We start from the raw sequence: 20355 nt of genomic DNA, 5'->3' as shown, positions 1-20355 counted from the left end.
CTGTAACAAGCACTACAGGAAAAAACTTATCCGACAAAATATTAGAAAGCTTAAATAATTATGGCATCGATTTGTCATATTTACGTGGGCAAGGTTACGACGGTGCTGCATCAGTGAGCGGAAAGTTTAATAGTATCCAATCTCACATATCAGCTATATATCTACAAGCTTTATATATTTTGCATCACATAGTTTGAATTTGGCAATTGGAAATGCTGTATCAGATTGAAATAAGAAATTTCATTGGCATAATTGAAAAGGTACACAATTTCTTCAATACCCCCCCCCCCCCACTAAGAGACAGGACGTCCTTGTTGATAAATATACACCGGATACTAAGAGACAGAAACTATGCCAAGTTTGCCCGACTAGGTGGGTGGAACGCCATGAAGCCATCATGACGATGGTGGAATTATATGATGCAGTGATTCATAGTCTTGAAACAATCATTTCTTGGGAAGACAGAGACCTGTTCTCTAATGTAAAACTTTTGGATAATTCATTGTGTAAATTTGGTTTTATAATATCTCTGTTTAGCTGGCAAAAAATATTTGCGTACCATTGTCTAAAATAACGCAAAAATCTGTCAGCGACCTCTTAATTTCCCTAAATTTTGTTGATGATGTTGTGGCTCAATTAAATACCATTCGTGAAACATCAGATTCTTCATTTAAAGATATTTACGATGAAGCATGTATAAAAGCCAATAATTTTAATATTGACATTAAAAAGTCAAGGACTACATCAAAACAAACATTAAGGTCCAATGTTCCAGCCGATTCTGTAGAAGAGTGTTTCAGGAGAACTATTTTCATTCCATTTATTGACCAAATATTTACTCAACTTCAGGAACGTTTCACTCGGCACCGAAACATTTTGAAAAATTTTTTTTTTCTCTTCTACCAAATGGAAAAGATGCTCCAACAGCAAGTGCAATGGAAGATTTTCGTCAGTTGTGTGAATTTTATGCCGACGATTTGCCTTATATCCAGCAATTTTAAACGCCGAATTCAAGTTGTGGTATAAGAAATTTGAAAAACCGTTTGAAATAACTCCATGCCAAAATTCCGTTAATGCATTTTCAAAGTGTGACAAAATGATATATCCTAGCATCTATAAATTATTAAAAATATTTGCAACGCTTCCGGTAACAACATGCTCCAGTGAAAGGTCATTTTCTAACTTATGCCTTTTAAAAACCTATTAAAGATCTACTATGACACAATCACGATTGAACGGACTGGATTTGCTGTATATACACAGAGAGATTAATGTAACCACGACTGAAATAATTCAAGAGCTTTGTAAAAAGAAAAGAAAAGTCGATTTTATTCTTTAAATAAATTTTTATAATCACCTAATGAATTTTATTTAATGAATGAAATTGAACGAATTTTAGTTGAAGGGATAAAAGTATTTATAATTTAAATTCAAATTCATTGCATTAAAAATATTTTTATCCTTTCAATCTCCCCCCCCCCCCCACCTTCAAGATTAAATCCTGGGTGCGCCACTGCCTGTACGAAAGCAACAACAACAACAACTGTTATTATTATTATTATTGTTGTGCATTCACCAACAGAAATTCTATTTGCGCTACGGTATTGAAAAGAAGAAAGAAAGAAGGAAATCTTAAGAAGGTGAACATATCGGCTCCAGGTTGAACTCGAGTGTTTTAAAGTAGCGCAAATAAAGGCAACTTAGTTGTTATAGCGTTGCGTTACACATAAGCTCTCTAGGTCGAAACTTTTAAGCTTCAACATAGATTGATTTCTGCAATTACCTATTAGTCTCTTTCTTTAACAATTTTTTTTCCCAATCTTCCAACCTTTTTGCTTTTTTTTTAAAATTTTTCGCTTGATTTTCTAAGCGGCGCTGTAGTAGTTTTCTGATTTCAGCTTACATATGATTTTTGTTGTTGTAATTTGGGAAAACGTAGTTTTCCACGTGCAGTGTTAATTTCTTTTACTAAGGGTGTTTGTCGATCCTTATCCAGTTCTTATTATTAAAAAATAAAATAATATAATATATTTTGTTTGCTGGCTATTGTTTGTTTTATATCACAAAAGTGAAAATGTAATGTATTTCTTAAACGACTTTTCGGTTGTTATAAATGGAGTACACATTATTAAACTGTTTGCAAAAACAAGTTTACGCCTGCCTATGGTGAACACAAATTCATTCATTTAAGGAGATATTGGTATTAGTAGGAACGTCAGTAGCATGTGTGAGCGAATGTATTGTTGTATCAAGACCTCTTTGTACCTGAAGTGTTAAAAATGAATAATCCAGGTGATAATGTTCTATTTAGAAAGGATTTCTCACCAGAAGAGATTTCTGAGAATTATACCCAAACAATATTCGCTGCATATGGACATGCCAATACTGTCCCACCAACTGCTCCAGGTAGTTTTACTCACTATTTTTCGTTATGTATTTCTGTGATTTCTTTTTAATGTTGCCAGTAGTGCCTGATGTTAATATATTACAATGTCAATATTTTAAGCACCTCCGTAGCGCAATTTGAAGAACGACAGAACAGTGTGCTTTTCGACTGGAAAAAGAAGTTGTTCGATTCGCGTCGTGACGAAAGGAAACGCCTTTTATATGGGCGTTTTCCGTTGGAGGTGAGTTAGTCGATCTCATATGGAGGTAATAGGGATTTTTTCTCCCGGAACTTCGGGCTTTTCATCCCGCATACAGGTAAATCTGCCGTGAGAACACTCAGTTTACAGACAAAAATTCTGTTATAGGTGGGCGGTAGATGGCGTTATGTAGTTGGAGGATTAAGTAGAGGAGATGGTGAATTGTGTAGTGGACTGGTGTGCCCTCCCAGGATGAACCCTTCCAGGTGTCACATAATGATAATAATATTGAGACACCTACATCCATTCTTGCTTCCTGAGATTAGAAAAGAACACACAAAGCAAATGCATACTTAATTATAGAAGTAAATTACAGCAGTAGTAACCAATGCAAAGTAATATTTGTAAACATCTCTATTAATACTAAAATCTTACTTTTCACCAACACATTTAATATAATAATAATTAAGGTAAGATACAAGATTGGGAAAGCTGGTGAGTGTACTGGCTTGGTATGACTTTTCTGAAGAGTGGTGTTAATGAATAACATTGTGAAAATGTGTAGGAAGAGAGAGAGAGAGGGGGGGGGGGGAGTGATGTTTGGAATATGTGCATTTTTGAATTGCTTGTGATGCTTTGCATTTGAATTTGAAGTGCAAGTATTTGCAATTCCATGAGCAAGTGAATTAGAGCAATGCTTTCCAAACTGTGGGCTGTGGTCCCCTTGGGGGCTGTTAGTTTTGTTGAAGGGGCCGTGAAATAATGAAAACAAATTTAAAATGTTTTAAGACTAACTGTGCTACATCAAATGTGTATGTAAGATGCTAAAATGTAATATCTGCATTTGCTGTGTATGTTTTGTATTGAATATAAATACAATAAATATTATGTGTGTATTACAATTTTTTTTTCGATGGAGGCCGTGAAATATTTTAATTTTTCAAGGGGGCCTTTACATCCATGAATTTGGGAAGCACTGTATTAGAGCAGAGAAATAGATATTAGAATGGAGAGTAGCAAGCATGGCCTTGTGTGTGTGTACGAAGCTAGCTGAGGAAGTGGTATATTGTAGAGACTGGAGAGGGCAATAAAAGACATGGGATCATTCATAGAACCAGCACAGCTGGCATGCACATAGATGAACACTTACAACTTTTTCTATATGGAAATCTATTTTTATATGAATATCAGGAATAAAAGGAATGAGCATTGATGATTGACTCGCTCTGTTCAAAGATTATTGCTTTTAATGAAGCATGTTTGACAGAAAATGATGTCCAGACAGGAATAGAGGTGGAATGGGTATATAGTTTTTTTTTTAGCAGAATAGGGGAAGAAACTGGATGGTGGAGTGTTACTTATGACAGCTGGATATTTGTGCATTCCCACAGTAGAGAATCAGGAGTGATATGACACTGAGGGCATTGAGAGTACAAAGTTTAAAGTGGTGATCGCAGGAGTAGATATTAAGTTGCTGTAGGCCACTGAACTCAGATGGTAATGAGTAGGAAATCTTTAGCCAAATTGGCTTGGTAAGTGGAGAACAGGTGGCAATTATAAATTTGGACTATGATAACGTACATTGGATAGAGGATGCAACATTCAATAATAAAGGAACTCAATTTTGGAATTCTTGATGAACAAATGTCATAGACATCGTGATAGAAGTAAGAAGTAATCAAATTAAGATTTTTGGTCATGGTATCAGAGGATTTGATTGTGACTGATAACCTTGCCTCCATTTGGTGATTGTGTACTCTTAGAGGTTGCAGAGACATTCAAAAGAGAGAAAAGAACATATGTGGGATGGGGGACCGATTTGAAGAAGTATCATGGAATGAGGAATTTGAAGGTATAGAAGCATGGGAATCAAAAAAGGAGTAATTTTAATGGTGCAAATTGTATATATAAGTAAAGTTTTTAGTTTAATGAAATAAAGATAATGCTAGGAATGAATTAAACATTATTTTAATGCTTCTGTGATTTTGTTTTTTCTAATATCCAAAATACAGCTTCAATTGGCACTCAAGTAAATACTCCATTATATAACATGAATGAGAAAAATAAAGAAATTTGGATCACTAAGGAAATCAAACAGAAATTAGATGCAAAAGGAGTTGGTTATGGAAAAAGTATGGAGTGAGAAGGGGAGAACAGTTTCACAAGGTATCTAAAGTTCAAGCAAGGAGAGTGATGGGTATAGTAACAAGGGGAGAACATTATATGACAGGAGACTGGCATCAGAGTTCAGGGATGTCCCAAATAATTCTTTTGATGTGGCCAGCAGGAAGAAAAAATTATTGTGGGTGAATAACCTTGTTAAAATGAAACAGCTGGTTGTGTGATGAATATTTAAGGATATTTCATTCTGGCAAAGCTGGTTTTATTCATAGGGGGATGGAAAAGAAGATTGAAGGATTAGAAGTGAGTGAAGTGGATGTGTTTAGAATATTAAGTATTTCAGACATTAGCTAGGTGGTGGAACAGACTGGATGAGATTTCACCATATATTTTAAGGAATTGTTCAAATGAACTTAAGAACTAACAGTGTCATCAATTTGCAGTTTATTAATGAAATCCTTATAACTGGAAAAGTTCCTGAAGAGTAGAAGGAAGGTAAGATAGCATTGTTGTATGCATGCAGTGATAGAATAGAGATATCCATACCTATAGACCAGTTTATATTACTTCTGTGGTTAAGATTTTGTACAAATTGGTAAAAGTTTGCATATTGACTTGGGTAGATGAAGGAAATAGAATCTGAGCAGGTTGGCATGGATGTATTAAGGGCTGATCTTGTTTCTGTAATGCGGTTGCTTTTTTATATAATAGCAAGAGTGGCTACTTTATATATTGTAATTTTTTGGGATTTTGCAAAAGCATTTGACAGATTGGCACATGACAAGCTGATATTTAAGCTCCAAACAATGAGATTAGAGTTGCTTAAGGGTCAGAGCTAGACAACTGGTAGGAAACTTCCACATAGCCTTTTAAGGAATTTTAATTAAAGTTAGACTGAGTAAAAAGGATGGGCTGGCAGATTGGTATTCAGCCAATCAAGTTGTATTTTGTATTAACTTAAACCAAAAGATGATGGCACAGCAAGATGAAATATCATGTTGGCCAGGCCAGTTAAACAAGGCAAGCTTTTTTTTTCTCTCTCTTTTTTCATCAGATAAAAACAGGATTAATTGTGAAAAGCCAGCTGCTGAATCAGATAAAAACAGGATTAATTGTGAAAAGCCAGCTGCTGAATCAGATAAAAACAGGATTAATTGTGAAAAGCCAGCTGCTGAATCAGATAAAAACAGGATTAATTGTGAAAAGCCAGCTGCTGAATCAGATAAAAACAGGATTAATTGTGAAAAGCCAGCTACTGAAACAAACTCAACACCGTCAAAATTCAATATAGGCACTATTGACATAAGAAGCAGTACTATAAAAGGAACTGGAGAAGAATTAGAGAACTACCACAGGATATAATCGGCATTACCAAAATGAAGAAGATAAATGCTGGTGCAATTTTTCTAAATATCAACTAGAAAATATTATATTCAAGCCATAATGATCATCAAAAGAAGGAACTAGTTGTAGCATTTAACTAGTTCCTTCTGAATACAAGGATAATCTTGAATATCATGCAGTTTCATGTAGAGTGATGTGGGCAAACATCAAAATGGGGAAAATGAGATTTTATATTAAGTTGTTGGAGCAACTATGTAAATTAGCAGTTAGAACTGAGGAAGATAATGTACATGGTTTGATTTAAAATCAGGTATAAGACCACTTGATTTAAAAGCTACACTATTTCTACTGCTGTTCATCATTTAAATGGATCATGATATGAAGGAAAGTGGCATTACGCCTGATATCAGAATTGGAGATGTTAATCCCATGTCGAATCGGAGTAGGAGTGAGAGAGAGAGTTATGGGAATGACAGACGATGAGAGAATAGAAACAGTAGAGGAGAGGGAATGAGAGAGAGGTATGGGAATGATAGAAGAGGAGAGAATACAAACAGTAGAAGAGAGAGGTATGGGATTGAGAGAATAGGAGCAGTAGAAGAGAGGGAATAAGAGAGAGTTATGGAAATGATAGAAGAGGAGAGAATGGAAACAGTCAGAGAGTGAGAATGACAGGGAGTGCTGGAACCAGGGATAGCTTGATGCAGTGGCTCACCCAGTGAGAGGGCTAAGGGGCCCTGGCCCCCCCGAAAAGAAAATGGAAATAAACACTAGAAAATTTTCCAAAAATCTTTTCCTAATTAAAATTCTTTTTTTAAAAATTTTTTATTAATGTTGTGTCTTCTATTTCTATACTACTTGTCATGTATTGGCAATCACTGCAGATGCTCAGTCATAGGTAGTATGCAATGCATAGTGTGTATTTGTAAATCGTCTACTCAACTCCCCCCCCCCCCCCCCCCCAAGATTAAATCTTCAGTGCTCTGGGCCCCCCTCCAAGATTAAATCCTGAGTGTGCCACTGGCTTGATTCCAGGACAGCACGTAAGTAGGGGGAACACAGAGTGAAAGAGTTAGAGGAGAGAGAGTGATGGATGCTGGTCAGCAATCAAGGAACAGAGTGGTAAGAACTGTGATGTATGGAGACTTGATAATTTACGGTGTGCAAGATAGGATGCAAGAGAAGTGGCATCCTGTCTGGAGGAACGATAGATTGTGTGGCTATGGCAATTAAGTGGGGTGAAAGGGTGGATGAGATGATTGTGATGGTGGCCATGAATTACTTGAGAGACAGCGTAAATCGGTTGGTGAGAGATCTGAGATTCTTGCTTGAGGTTGTACAAAAGAAAGCACAGAGAGGAAAGATTGTGTGTGTGTTGCCCAGGTATGATAGTAACGAGCTGAGCAGAAGAGCAGTAATACTGAATTGTATAATAGCCAGAATATGTCAGAAGAGAGGATTGGAATATGTTGATGCTTGAAGAGCATTTGAGGATAGAAAGGAACTGTATGCGAGAGACTGCTTGCATTTGAATGAGGAAAGATGTAGGCATCTGGAGAGATTGCTGTTTTCTGAACGAGTCATTCTGTCAATACTGGGAAACTAGAATTCCCAGAGTGGATGGTAGCAGGGATGGCCTCTTGTGGGAATGGGTGCTTTGGGGAAGGGGGAAGCCATCAGGTAACACTCAGTCCAGCCAGGTCTGGAAGGAATAATGATAGGAATAGAAGCAGTGACATTTTTATGCTTTACACTAATGGCAAAGTATTCGGAATAAAGCAGATGAATTGGTGGCACTGATTGCATCAGCCTGGCCAAAGATTATTGGTATCTCTGAGATGTGGTTAATGGAAGATGATATAATAACAGGAATAGAAGTAGCAGGGTACAGCATTTTTTGGCAGAATAGGAGAGAAAAACATGGTGGTGGAGTATTGCTTATGATAAGTGATGAGTTATGTCCTCTAAGAATGGAAGCTTTGGATGGCAGTGACACTGATGCATATGGTGTGAGTAGGGGGGGTGGGCAAGACAGGATATTTAGTTCGGTGTTGCTACAAGCCAAGGAGTACAGAGGGTGGGGAGCAGGAGATGTTTAGGTAGTTGAGCTTGGCAAATGCAAGAAGAATGATTGTTATGGGAGATTTTAACTTCAGCAGTATAAGCTGGGAAAAGGAAAATGCATGTAGTAATAAGGGAATGGAATTTCTAGAATTTTTGAGGGACAAATGTCTTGCACAACATGTTCTAGAAGGAACAAAAGGTTCAAGAGTTTTGGATTTGGTCATGGCATCAGAAGAGCTGATAACAATTGAAATGACATCCCCTCCTCCCCAGTTTGAGAGAGTGACCATGTGGTTTGACTTGGAAGATGAATAGACATGCAGGAGTATCGAAGAAAAGGGAACATATGTGGAATTATAAGGTGGAATTGGAAGGCCAGGATATTGTTAGTGCTCGGGAAATTGTGAAGGAATATTTGTTAGCAGCAATAGTAAGCTGCATTCCATGAGTGAAGAAGCGGACACAATTTGGTGTAAAGTGAAAGACAAACAATATCAAATAGGAACTGCAGGTGAAAAAGAGATTATGGAAGAGATATAAGGAGAGGGGTGGAGAGCAGATGCATGAAGAATATAAGACTCAGGCCAGGAGAGTGTCTCGTATGGTGAGAAAGGCATGACTGGAATATGAGAAGAGATTGATACTAAGATCCAAAGAAAATCCTAGGGAATTTTTTAGCTTTGTGGCCAGTAGGAGGAGAAATGATTGTGGAAGAATGATGTCAGTAAAGCTGTGGGACTAGATAGTATTTCACCATCTAGTCCCACAGCTTTCTGTGATTTTGAGAGATACGCTATAGAACTGACAGTTCCATTGACCTGGCTTTTCTATGAAAGTCTGGCTATGGGAAAGGTATTCAGGGAAAGTAAGATAGTGCAATTGCATAAGGGCAGTAGCAGATTGGAAGTGTCTAATTATAAGCCAGTTTGTGTGTCATCAGTAGTTAAGGTCTTGGAGAAATTAGTGAGGGACTATATACAGTGTTGGGCAGATCAGGGTAATGTTATCTGTGAGAATCAACATGGATTTTTTAAGGGTGCTCTTGGTTTAGTAATATGATTGCCTTTTATAATAAAGTGACAAGAGCAGTTGAGGGAAAGTGATATAGTGCCATTTTTCTGGATTTTGCAAAGCCATTTGACAGGGTGCCACATGATAAGCTGATATTTAAGTTGTAGTGCATGGATTTAGATGTAGGGTTAGTCATCTGGATTCAGGATTGGCTATCTGATAGGTGTCAGAGAGTTGTGTTCGGTGGAGCAATATCAAGGAAGCAGAAGGTTACAAGTGGGATTCCACAGGGCTCACTACTAGGACCTGTATTGTTTAACCCTTATATCAATGATATTGTCAATGGATTGCAAGGGGATATTCAGTTGTTTGCAGATGACGTGAAGCTGGGAAGGGTTATTAGTAACAGTGCAGATGTGGCGGCCGTGCAGGAGGATTTGAATAAACTATACAGATGGGCAAATGAATGGGGGTTTCAGTTTAATACAGCAAAATGTAAAGTCTTGAAGTTTGGGATACATAGATGGGAGGCTGCGTACTCGATTGGAGGAGCTGTACTACAGGAAGTAGGGGAGACAAGAGATCTCGGGGTGATTGATAGAAAACTTAAATTCAGTGAGCATATTGCAAAGGTGGTGAAGGTAACCCAGAGGATTGCTGCAATAATGAGAAAGACGCTGACCTGCAGAGATAAAAGCGTTATCATTCCGTTGTATTAGACCAGTGTTTCTCAAACTTTTTTCGACTACGTAACACTTCACAAATCCTGAAATTTTAACGGAACACCTTGGTTATTTTGTAATGTATAAATTAATAATTAATTGGTAATTTAGCTGATTGTTTATTATTAATCAATAATTGATAATTATTAATTAATAATTAATTAAACATCAATTAAACCATCATTAAATTAATTTCTGCTGACAAATTAACTTAAAAATGACAAATTCCAGAACTTCTCGTGGAACACCGGTTAAGAACCACTGTATTAGACCCTGATAAGACTATTGTTCTCAAATTTAGTCCCCAGGATTTGAAGGGGATAAATTAACTGTGGCAAGAGTACTGAGGTGGATAACAAAGATGATTTCAGGACTGTACAATGTTAGTTATGAGGATTGGCTGAATAAATGTGGACTGCAGAGTTTGGTGGATAGAAGAAGGAGAGGTGATATGATCGAGACTTTTAAGCTGTTGAGAGGCAGGTGCAGGGTGGACACTGGGGAGTTCTTTCACTTGGTGGAATAGTGGGAAGGAGTGATGATAAGGGGCCATCCATGGAGGTTGCAAAAGGAGGCTGTAAGCAAGAGGGCGAGGAGTGTTTTTTTTTGTGTGGAGGTGGTTGAAGTGTGGAATGCACTGTCTGATCTAGTGACGAGAGCAAGAACAGTTAATGAGTTCAAGGAGTGGTATGATAGACTTTGTGTTTCCTAGGAAGGACCTCCCATGATGAGTCTCTTGACTCCATGAAGGCCTGAATAATAATAATAATAATAAATAATTTTGGTATAAGTATATAGGCTTCTTTAATTAACTGCTGTAACAAATTTGGTATGAAAATCAACAATGACAAGACATGACTATGAAAATAAGCAGTTAATAGCTTCATTTCCATCCTGAATGGAAAAACCTATAGGACAAGTAAAATATTTCAGCTATTTGGGCTCAATTTTTAGTAATGATGGCAATTTAAATATTGCAATAACCAATAGAATAAGCAAAACTGGTATGGCAGGGATTGAACTGAATCGATTTATGTAGTGCAAGAGAGAAATTAATTGAAACTTTGAATTACAGTTTGTGACAGTGTTCAAACCAATTTTGACTTTACAGATTGGAAATAAGAGCTGGAATGGAAATAAGAGTTGGTCAAAGAACTGGAGACTATAGGTGTGTGTTTGGTACAAGCATGATGACCAGAATAGTTAACTGATGTTAACTATTCTGCTCTAATTACATCAGTTAACAGAATAGTTAACTGATGTAATTAGAGCAGACTTATTACACTGAAATGTCTAACATCATCAGAGGCCTAACAAATAAGACTGATTTGGAGGAACACTGTTGTTAATTTAGTAATAATGTAAACTTTTCATGTGGTTCAGTCACAGTATTCTGCACAACCCTTGACAATGCATATCAGGAATTTGATGATAACAGTGGGTTAAGATATCAGGTTAATGGACCCGATATCTAAAACCTGCTTAACCTTTATGTTAAACATGTTACCAGACTACAGTGAGATTAATAGCATGTGCACTACACATAATGGCACTTCAAGATCTGAATAAATCGGAAAGGTGAGAAAATGAATGGAGATATCAGTTTATCATAACTAAGTGTAAGGTTTGATAAATTAAAGATGCCAAGAAATTATATTCTTGGCTTAATCCCTTATTATTATTATTACACCCTGCATGGAGTCAGTATACTCATCATGGGAGATTCATTCACCTGACAACATATTTATCTTACTGAATCTTAAAATCCTTAACAATTCTCCATATAAAAAATTACTCCTTGCACTCCTCTTTGCCACACTTTTACATAACTTCCAGAGATGGCCCCTGGTTCTTTCCCTCTTGCCTTCTATTTCCTTTTATAATCTATTCTGGATTAATCTGATAAAATCCCTTTACTGACTTATATGACTCCATCATATCACTTTTCCATATCCACCAAACTCTGCAATCCACATTTCTTCAACCTCCCTCTCCATAATCAGCATTCCAGAATCCTGATATTGTAGACATTCATCTCTGGATCCTCTCCAATGTTTCCACATCACATTGAAAATCAGATGACCAAATCTGAAGACAGTAGTCCAAGTGTGGTCTGGCCAGTGCTTTATACACAGCTACCTCCTTATCCCTATATGCTAGAGTACTTCTCATAGTAGGACCACAACGTGCAGTCTTTGCAACACTTGCAATATGTCCTTTACACTTCAGTCTATCATCAATTCATCCACTTCCTGCAGTATAGCACCATCAATATAGTACACAGCCTTACGTTGTATGTATTCTTATGACAGAGTTCAACTATCCAATGTTGATAGCCACTCTTGATAGTCTGTAGGATATGGATGCAGTCACTGTAAGGGCTTTGCCATGTTCCATTTATGTAGGTGATAGCTGCATTTGCCCTGATTCATCCTAATTCTGCTGATAGTTGTCCATAGTCTTTTAAGAAGGATGAAGCCAGGCTGGTTGCTGCAGGGATCTTACACAGAGAGCCATTTGTTGGCAAGTTCAACGTTCATTGTTGGTTCCACATGTTATGAGTTGAAGGTGCTGGACCAGAAAAGGCTCCAATTATGTTCCAAAATGGGTGGCTTGACTTCAGCTGGATTCTAGAGGGATTTATAAGAGTTGTGTGATTTTCTTTTAGTCAAGCCTATTTTCTTCATATATTTGGTGGGACTATGTTGGAAAGCACTGGTAGCCATGGCAGAGGGGTAGATTTCAGGGTCTCACTAATTGTGCGCATGGTTATGTTCAGCTGGGATTCAATAATGTTTGTGTGAGCACTTCTTTCCCAGACTGGTGCACACTCTGTACCAAAAAACAAGGGCCAGGCCCAAGATCCTAAGTACCTCAGCTCTGCAATCCCAGCTAGTTCCACTTAGTCTTGAGATGATGCTGTTTCTCATTTTTATTTTGTTTTTTATTTTAGGAGTGTGATTTTTGTAGGTCAGACCTCTATCTGAATTCACTCCCATGTATTACAGATGAGGATCATTCTTGACTGGGCTGGGCTGCCACAGAAAATTAGTTGAGTTGAGTTGGCAGTTTGCCTGCTTGTTGTTAAGATGGAAAGGTGTGGACGCTGTTTTCATGGGATTTGGCTTTAAATGCCACTGCTTGAAATATTCTCGAGAGTCTCTAAATCTGTGTTCAAGGCATCCTCCAGGGAGTTGAAGGAAGGTGATCGGTGAAGTATCACCATGTCATCTGTGTATACATATATTTGTTTGATCTTGTTGAGGGAATGTTCGAAATATAGATGTTAAAAAGAGTTGGAGCCAAAACTGGAGCAAGTCATTCTGAAGGCATCTGGGTCTGTTTTTCCTTCCTCTAATATGGACCAGAATTTTTCTGTTTGTGAGCATGGATTCTAGGAAGTGTAACTTGTTTTTCCTTTTTATGATGAACTAAGCTCTGATCCAGACTATATCATAGGTTGATGTAAAGTCAATGAAGACAACACCAGATTTTAATTTTTTTTTGGAAGCCAACTTCAGTTTGAGTTGTTAAAGCTAAGTCTTGATCACAGTAGTTTCTGCCAGGCGTAATGCCAGCTTGCTCTATAGCAGGGGTCGCCAAAGTCATTTGCCCGTCGACCCCCTTCAAGCGTTTCTTGACTTTTTATCGACCCCCCTTATATTTTACTATTACGTAATTATAATAGGACAAACAAAAAAAGATGCTTATGTGAGTTTTTAGATTGTTTATTTTATAGTTACAGTGTTTATTGTATGTATAATATAGTATATATTATTATATCACTATTACTACTACTATTACTATCACTAGTAATATCACTAGTATTACTAGTGATATTAATAAACTACTGGTATTAATATCACTGGTATTACTACCAGCGCTGCTCAACTCTTCAACATAGTGAAGTTTAGTTCGTGAATGAATAATGATTGAATTATAATATGTATGTTGATGAATTTTAGAACATTAATGCTCACTTGTATGTCGATGCGCAAAAATGAGACTGGGATCGAATACTTGTAAGTATCAGTAAATAAGAACCACGCACGTGTTGCAATCTCACTCCCACTGTGCCGGCCGGCAGGAACCACCAACATCCGTTTATTGGTAAATACGTCATTTTGGTCTACTTGATTGGCCTCAGTAACTATTTTCATGACCTTACTCCATCTTACAGGTCCTATTCCTGGACCTGTAAAGATGGAGGGTACTGATCCCATGATTCACTCTTAATTGCATTGTCATTACCTCCATGTCTTTTGTCATGGAGGTAATCCAAGTTAACTGAATTAAATATTACCCATACAATGATGTCTTATATTTTTCTGTCGACCCCCAATCGGCCCCTGAGCTCGAATCGACCCCTAACAATGTCATATCGACCCCTTTGGTGACCACTGCTCTATAGGGAGAGCTATCTTGATGAGCAGAGTTTTTCCAGGAGCTTGTAGGTTGAGATAGAAGGGCAATTGGGATGAAGATTTCCAACAGAACTGGAGACTTTACCTGCTTGGGAACCACAATTGTCTTAGATTCTTGCCAGAGGGCTGGTAATTATCCAGTAGAGATGATGATGGAGAACAGTACTGACAGCCATGCTGGTCAAGCTGTTTAAGAAACTCAGAAAGGAGGCCAGCGGCCTTGCCATTCTGAGTTCGAACACATGATTCGTTACGTGACATAATCCACCCTGCCCATGAGGGTGTCTGTTGACTTCTTTCTAAGTACTTTATCTTTCTGCACTCCAAAATGCAATACTTTACACTTATTAATAGTAAAACTACAACTCCATTCTGTTGTCCAAGTCAAAATTCTATTCAAATCTTCCTTTTATTATCATCAGCAGTGCTAGTTGTAATTCTTCCCAAATTTGTATCATCAGCAAACAACTGAAAATCCCCAGTTAGTCCGTAGGATATATCTATTACAGACATGTTAAACAGCAGGGTCCCAAGAACAGAACAAATCTTGGCATGCCGTTGGTTACCCTCCTTTTTGAGATGCTGCTTCAGAGAGCCAGTTCATCTAACCAGTACTGTCTACTTCTATCCTCTGCAACTTGTGCACCAACTTATGTGATAATCTATCAAACTCTTTTGCAAAGTCGAAGAATATCACTGTATATGATTCTCCCTTACCTAACACACTCATTGCCTTATCATAAAATGCAAGTAAATTGCTAATACAAGACCTACCCTTTACAAATTCATGCAGACCATCATAAATAATACAGTGTTCCTCAACTCATTCTTATATTTTCTATTCTTAACCAATCTCTCTCTCTCTCTCTCTCTCTCTCTAACATTTTGACTGCAACTGCAGTTATACGTCTATAATTGGAAATTTCTGCCTAGACTTAGGCTTGTGGAGTGATACTATTTTGCCTTTTTTTCCACTCCTTAGGAACCTTACCCACTGCAAGACTTTCATTAAATAACCAGGTCAAGGTCATAACTAACTGGTGTGTTAAGTCTGGGAGGACATCATGTTTGAGTTTTAATGGAATATGACAGCACTAGGAAAGGATTAAAAACTAATTTTATTGCTTATATTTCATCTCGGTCACTGAGATATCTTCAGAGTACAAATAACACTTCTAGCATACACACAATACTTAAGACAACACAATACTTAATAAAACATGTAGGATACTCTAAAGTACTATCTAGGTGGTGTGCCCTCTGTGGGCATTTGTAGGCAGCCTAGAATGTAAACTGGGACCTCTTATGATTGTTTCCAAAAACTGGCAAACTCTCTTACCCCCCCCCCCCCCCCTCACTGGACTTACTACATCCTATATAAAAAACTCTACCCATTTTAATACCTTGATTGAAAATCTAAATAATAAACTAAATAATAAATAATAAATAAACACTAAATAATACAGATAAAGCCTCTTTATAAGGCTTTGATTATTGTGTGCAGATTTGATCTCCTGGATTCTGAGAGGATAAAGAAGCCTTGAAAAGGGTGCAAAGAAGAATTACAAAGACTATATCTGGATTATGGGATTTAGATTATGATGAAAGATTGCGAGTATGTGTTTACAGACTCTGGTTAAAAGGAGAAAGAGAGGTAATATGATAGAGGTCTATAAACTTTTGAATGGGTGCTATAAGATATTGTCTGATGAAATTTTTTGTTATATGGGAGGTGGGGAGAGAACATGGGGGGGCATTCAATGGAAGTTAAGTTTGTTCGCAATCAAGAAAGGGGTGAGAGCTAGGTTTTTCCTCTCACAGAGTAGTGAGGGAGTTTGAATAGTTTGCCTTTAGGGGTAGTGAGTGCATCTAGTGTGAATGAATTTAAGGGAAGGGATGACAGCTGGTTTGGGTGATTTATAGCCTACCTCAATGAGTCCTTGATTCCCTGGAGGTCTCAGATAATAATAATAATAATATATTGGTAAGCTTTGACATCGCCTCACTGTTTACCAGTATTTCCTTAAATGATAGCTTAAAACTCTTTAAAAATCTTTTTCCTTTCCGATATCTTAGATTTCTTTTCCTTTGTCATCAGTTCCGATTATTTTTCTTGGAAGACCAAAATTTACAAACAGATAGAGGAAACTGCTATGGGTTCCCCCACCCCTACCCCATCTTGCAAATGTTTGTTTACATTTAAAATTTTGAAAAACAAACCAGCCTCTCTCAAACCAGATCTGGCTAAGATATATAGATGATGTGTTCTCTATTTGGCTTCATGGCTCAAATGCATTAGACTCCTTCAGTCACCTCAATAGTCTACATCCAAGAATCCTTCCTAGACACTTTAGTAACATGCCTTCCGTATTGTAGCCTCTCCTTCACTGTATATAGAAAACTCACTCAAATAGGCAGATACATTTACAAACTTTCCTTCCACCATCCCTCTCAACAATATGGCATCATTAAAACTATAATCAATAGAGCCTATAATCTTTGTTCCAGTGGAACCTCTCTTTCAACTCAACTCAACTCAAGCATATACACACTTTCCTATTCAATGGTTACAATGATTAAAGAATTAAAAAAATAATCAGTTCCTCCCCCATTCCTCAGCCATTGCTTCAGACAGAAATGTCCTCACCATCTCCCCTACATCTGTGGCACATCAGAAAAAATAACCAGGTTTTAAAAAAGTACAACCTCTACACAGCTTTTTAAGCCCCATCGGAAGCTTGCTGTCTTTTTCTGTTCTACTAAAGATCAGATCCCTCTCTTAGTGCCTGGAGTATATAAAGTACTTGTTTCTGCAAGTTAGCTTACTTCAGACTGACAGGTTTTAGATCAACCACTATCCATTTAGATGAACACAAATTGTACATCTGTAGTTGCGACTATGGTCAATCTGGCCTTGCAAATTGGATACAACTCAAAGGATCTTATGGAAGAAAAATCACCATACTTCACCATAGTAAATTTAAAAAGGAAAGACTGTTTTTAGAATCTGCAGCATTGAGAAATCTAATTTAAACAAATATGGATGCATAAAACTTCCCAAAATTTGGGAAACAGTAATCATCAGAGGTCCCTTCTCGTAGACAGGCTTATACGTTGGTTATGCATTACTAAATCACTTAAGGAATTGACAACGTAGATAAGAATATAAATTAAATTACACTTTAATAAATATTTCCGATATTTCAGCAATGTCACGTTGCCATCTTCAAAAGGAACTTACAAAAAAGGCACATGCACGTAGGCACTACAACACAGTAACTGAGAATGAAGTGATGAAGCTATTGTTCTCCTAAAAGTCCTGATGGTGTCCCCTAGCAGGCTAAGTAGGTGTTCTTGGCTGTGGGGCTGAAGGTCTGCTGATGTAAGCCTCGCAAATTTGGGGTTGTCTCATACAACCAAATTTGTTGAGGTTAGAGAGGAGATGGAGAGGAGTGTGTCAGAGCCATGTGGCCAAATAGCAAACACATCATCAACGTAGCAAAGCCATATAGTAGGTTTTTGTGGGACAGAGGCTAAGGCTTTTTCTTCAAAGGTTCTTTATGGAGACCTTTGAAGAAAAAGCCTTAGCCTCTGCCTCACAAAAACCAACCATATGGCTTTGCTACGTTGATGATGATGTGTTCGCTATTTGGCTACATGGCTCTGACACACTCCTCACCTTCTTAACACACTTAAACAACCAACACCCCAGAATCAAGTTCACCCTGGAAAAAGAGGAATACAATGGCCTCCCTTTCCTAGACACACTAATCACCCGCCAGCTTGATGGAACCTTGGTTTTCTCAGTTGAAAACTCACCCATACAGGCAGGTACATTCACCAACAATCCCACCACCACTCCTCACAACAATATGGAGTGGTGAAAACACTATACAACAGGGCTAAACTAATCTGTTCTAACGACAAGGCCCTAAACACTGAACTAAATCACATCCTCAGCACTTTGTCAGCCAATGGCTATCCCCCACAAAAAATTCAAAAAATATTGAAACCAACAAACCACAACCCCCCCCCTCCACAACAAGGCTAAATCTATCACCATTCTCTACATCCAAGGTACCTCGGAAAAAGTTACCAAAATCTTAAAAAACCATGACTTGACCTCCTGTTACAGACCATGCAGAAAATCGGCATCCCTTATCTGCTCCACTAAAGACCAACCACTTCCCCTAGACCTACCTGGTGTATACCAGGTCTCTTGCAGCTGTAAACTGTCTTACTTTGGCCAAACAGGCAAGACAGCTAATATCAGAATTTCGGAACACAAGGACTACATCCGTTTTCACAAGTACAGCCACTCTGGTCTTGCAGACCATGCTCTGGATACTCGCCACAGAATACAGTGGAAGAAAGCTACAGTAATACACCGTAGCAAATACAAATTCGAAAGACTATTCATGGAATCAGCCTCAGCCCTAAGAAACTCTCCAAACATCAGAGCGCCTAGTTTACATTCTAGTCCACCTACAAACTCCCATAGAGGTCACACCACCTAGATAGGACTTTATAGTCACTCACTTGTTTCATTAAGATTGTGTTGTCTTTGTGTGTGTGACAAGTGTTATTTGTACTCTCTGAAGATTACTGAGACAAAATATTGGAAGCATTAAAATTAGTTTTTAATTCCTTCTTTAATTCTTCATTAAACCTCCAGCATGATGAGGCCTAACTAAGTGTTGCACACATTTCTTAAAAATATGTGGTGATATGTCATCCATTTCCAAGTGTTATTAACATCTAACTGAATCAATATCTGATACCTCGATTCTTTCACTTCGAATTTTCCTAATACTTGCCTCCCTTCTATATATTGCACCGTGTCATTTACACCAGTATGATATACATTGATAAAGTGCTCGTTCAATAATTCCATTATATCCTTTGTTATTCTGCTACCATGTTATTCTGCTATCATGACTACCCACCAGTGTCACCTGCCATAATTATTTTTTCTCTTACTTGCCGCATAGCATAAAAATTCCTTTGATTTAACCTTGTCCTGACTAACCAATCTCTTCTCACACTGCACCTTTTCTTTCTTTACCATGCTCGGCATCTTCCTAGCTTGCACATTATACTCTTAATGGATCCAGTCACCAATAGCTGCCATGTACATTCTACATAGCATTTTCTTTTTCTGCATACCTTGCTTGATTTCATTATTCATCCATCTCACTCCTACTCTGCTTATTTGCATAACTTTTGGTATGCAAAGTTTGCTTGCACTTATCCAAGTGTAAGCAAACAAAGTTTGCACATGAAGTATTTTCACAACTGGGATACTTGTATGTACCAAGAGTTAAGCAAATAAGCAGAGTAGGAGTGAGATGGATGAACAGTGAAATCAAACAAGGTATGCAGAAAAAGAAAATGCTATGTAGGATGTACATGGCGGCTATTGGTATCCCTTAGTATCCCATAATGCAAAGCACAAAGATCCAAATAAGCTGGAAAGGTGAGAAGAAGAATTGGGATATCAGTTTAACATTACTAAATGTATGGTTTCTATAAATTAAAGATGCCAAGAAATTATATTCTTGGTCTAATCCATAGGTTCCCAAATTTTTTCAGACCACCGCCCACTTTGCAAGACATAAATTTTGTAAACCCCCCCCCCCCATTATAACAGTTTTCCGCGTTCAAGCCGTTTGATATTTTTGACGTAAATAGCAACTGATGATACATTACTGCTTATGCCGTTAAATTTTTAAAAAGAAGTGGCCAATATGTGCTTCATCTTGAACACAGTTATTGCTATACCGATTTTGGTGAAACGTAGCCCATATGTAAAGATTGTAAAATGTATGCTCGAATAACATTATACACAGTTTAAATATGAAATTGTGGAATACAATTAAGAGATTGCATTGCATTAGTAAGAATCTTATTGTAATAATTAAAACACCATTAAATATATTACAAAATTGTTTATTTCTAACTTATAAAGTAAAAATACAAAGCAAAAATAACAAATTAATGTGAAGTTTCATACAATGGTTTAAATATGAAAATTCGAAATACATATTAAGAGATTGCATTACATTAGTAAGAATCTTATTGTAA

The 20355-nt window shown here is 37.4% G+C and overlaps 1 protein-coding gene across 1 annotated transcript in view; it reads left to right on the top strand.

Moving 5' to 3' along the window:
* The first annotated feature begins 1953 nt into the window (after positions 1-1953).
* Positions 1954-20355, top strand: part of LOC150097369 (nuclear exosome regulator NRDE2-like) — a 131976-nt gene continuing 113574 nt past the window's right edge. Inside the window, exon 1 of the mRNA XM_090407654.1 lies at positions 1954-2406. Coding sequence (XP_090263780.1) covers positions 2280-2406 — 127 coding nt within the window. The 5' untranslated portion in view covers positions 1954-2279. The remainder of the gene's footprint in view (positions 2407-20355) is intronic.

This window comes from Typopeltis vanoorti, chromosome 17 (assembly GCF_054136105.1).
Source record: "Typopeltis vanoorti isolate ZY-2024b chromosome 17, IOZ_Tvanoo_1.0, whole genome shotgun sequence".
NCBI classification, from domain to species: Eukaryota; Metazoa; Arthropoda; class Arachnida; order Uropygi; family Thelyphonidae; genus Typopeltis; species Typopeltis vanoorti.
The sequence above is the reverse complement of the archived record's forward strand: the minus strand, read 5'-3'. Positions and strand labels throughout refer to the sequence as shown.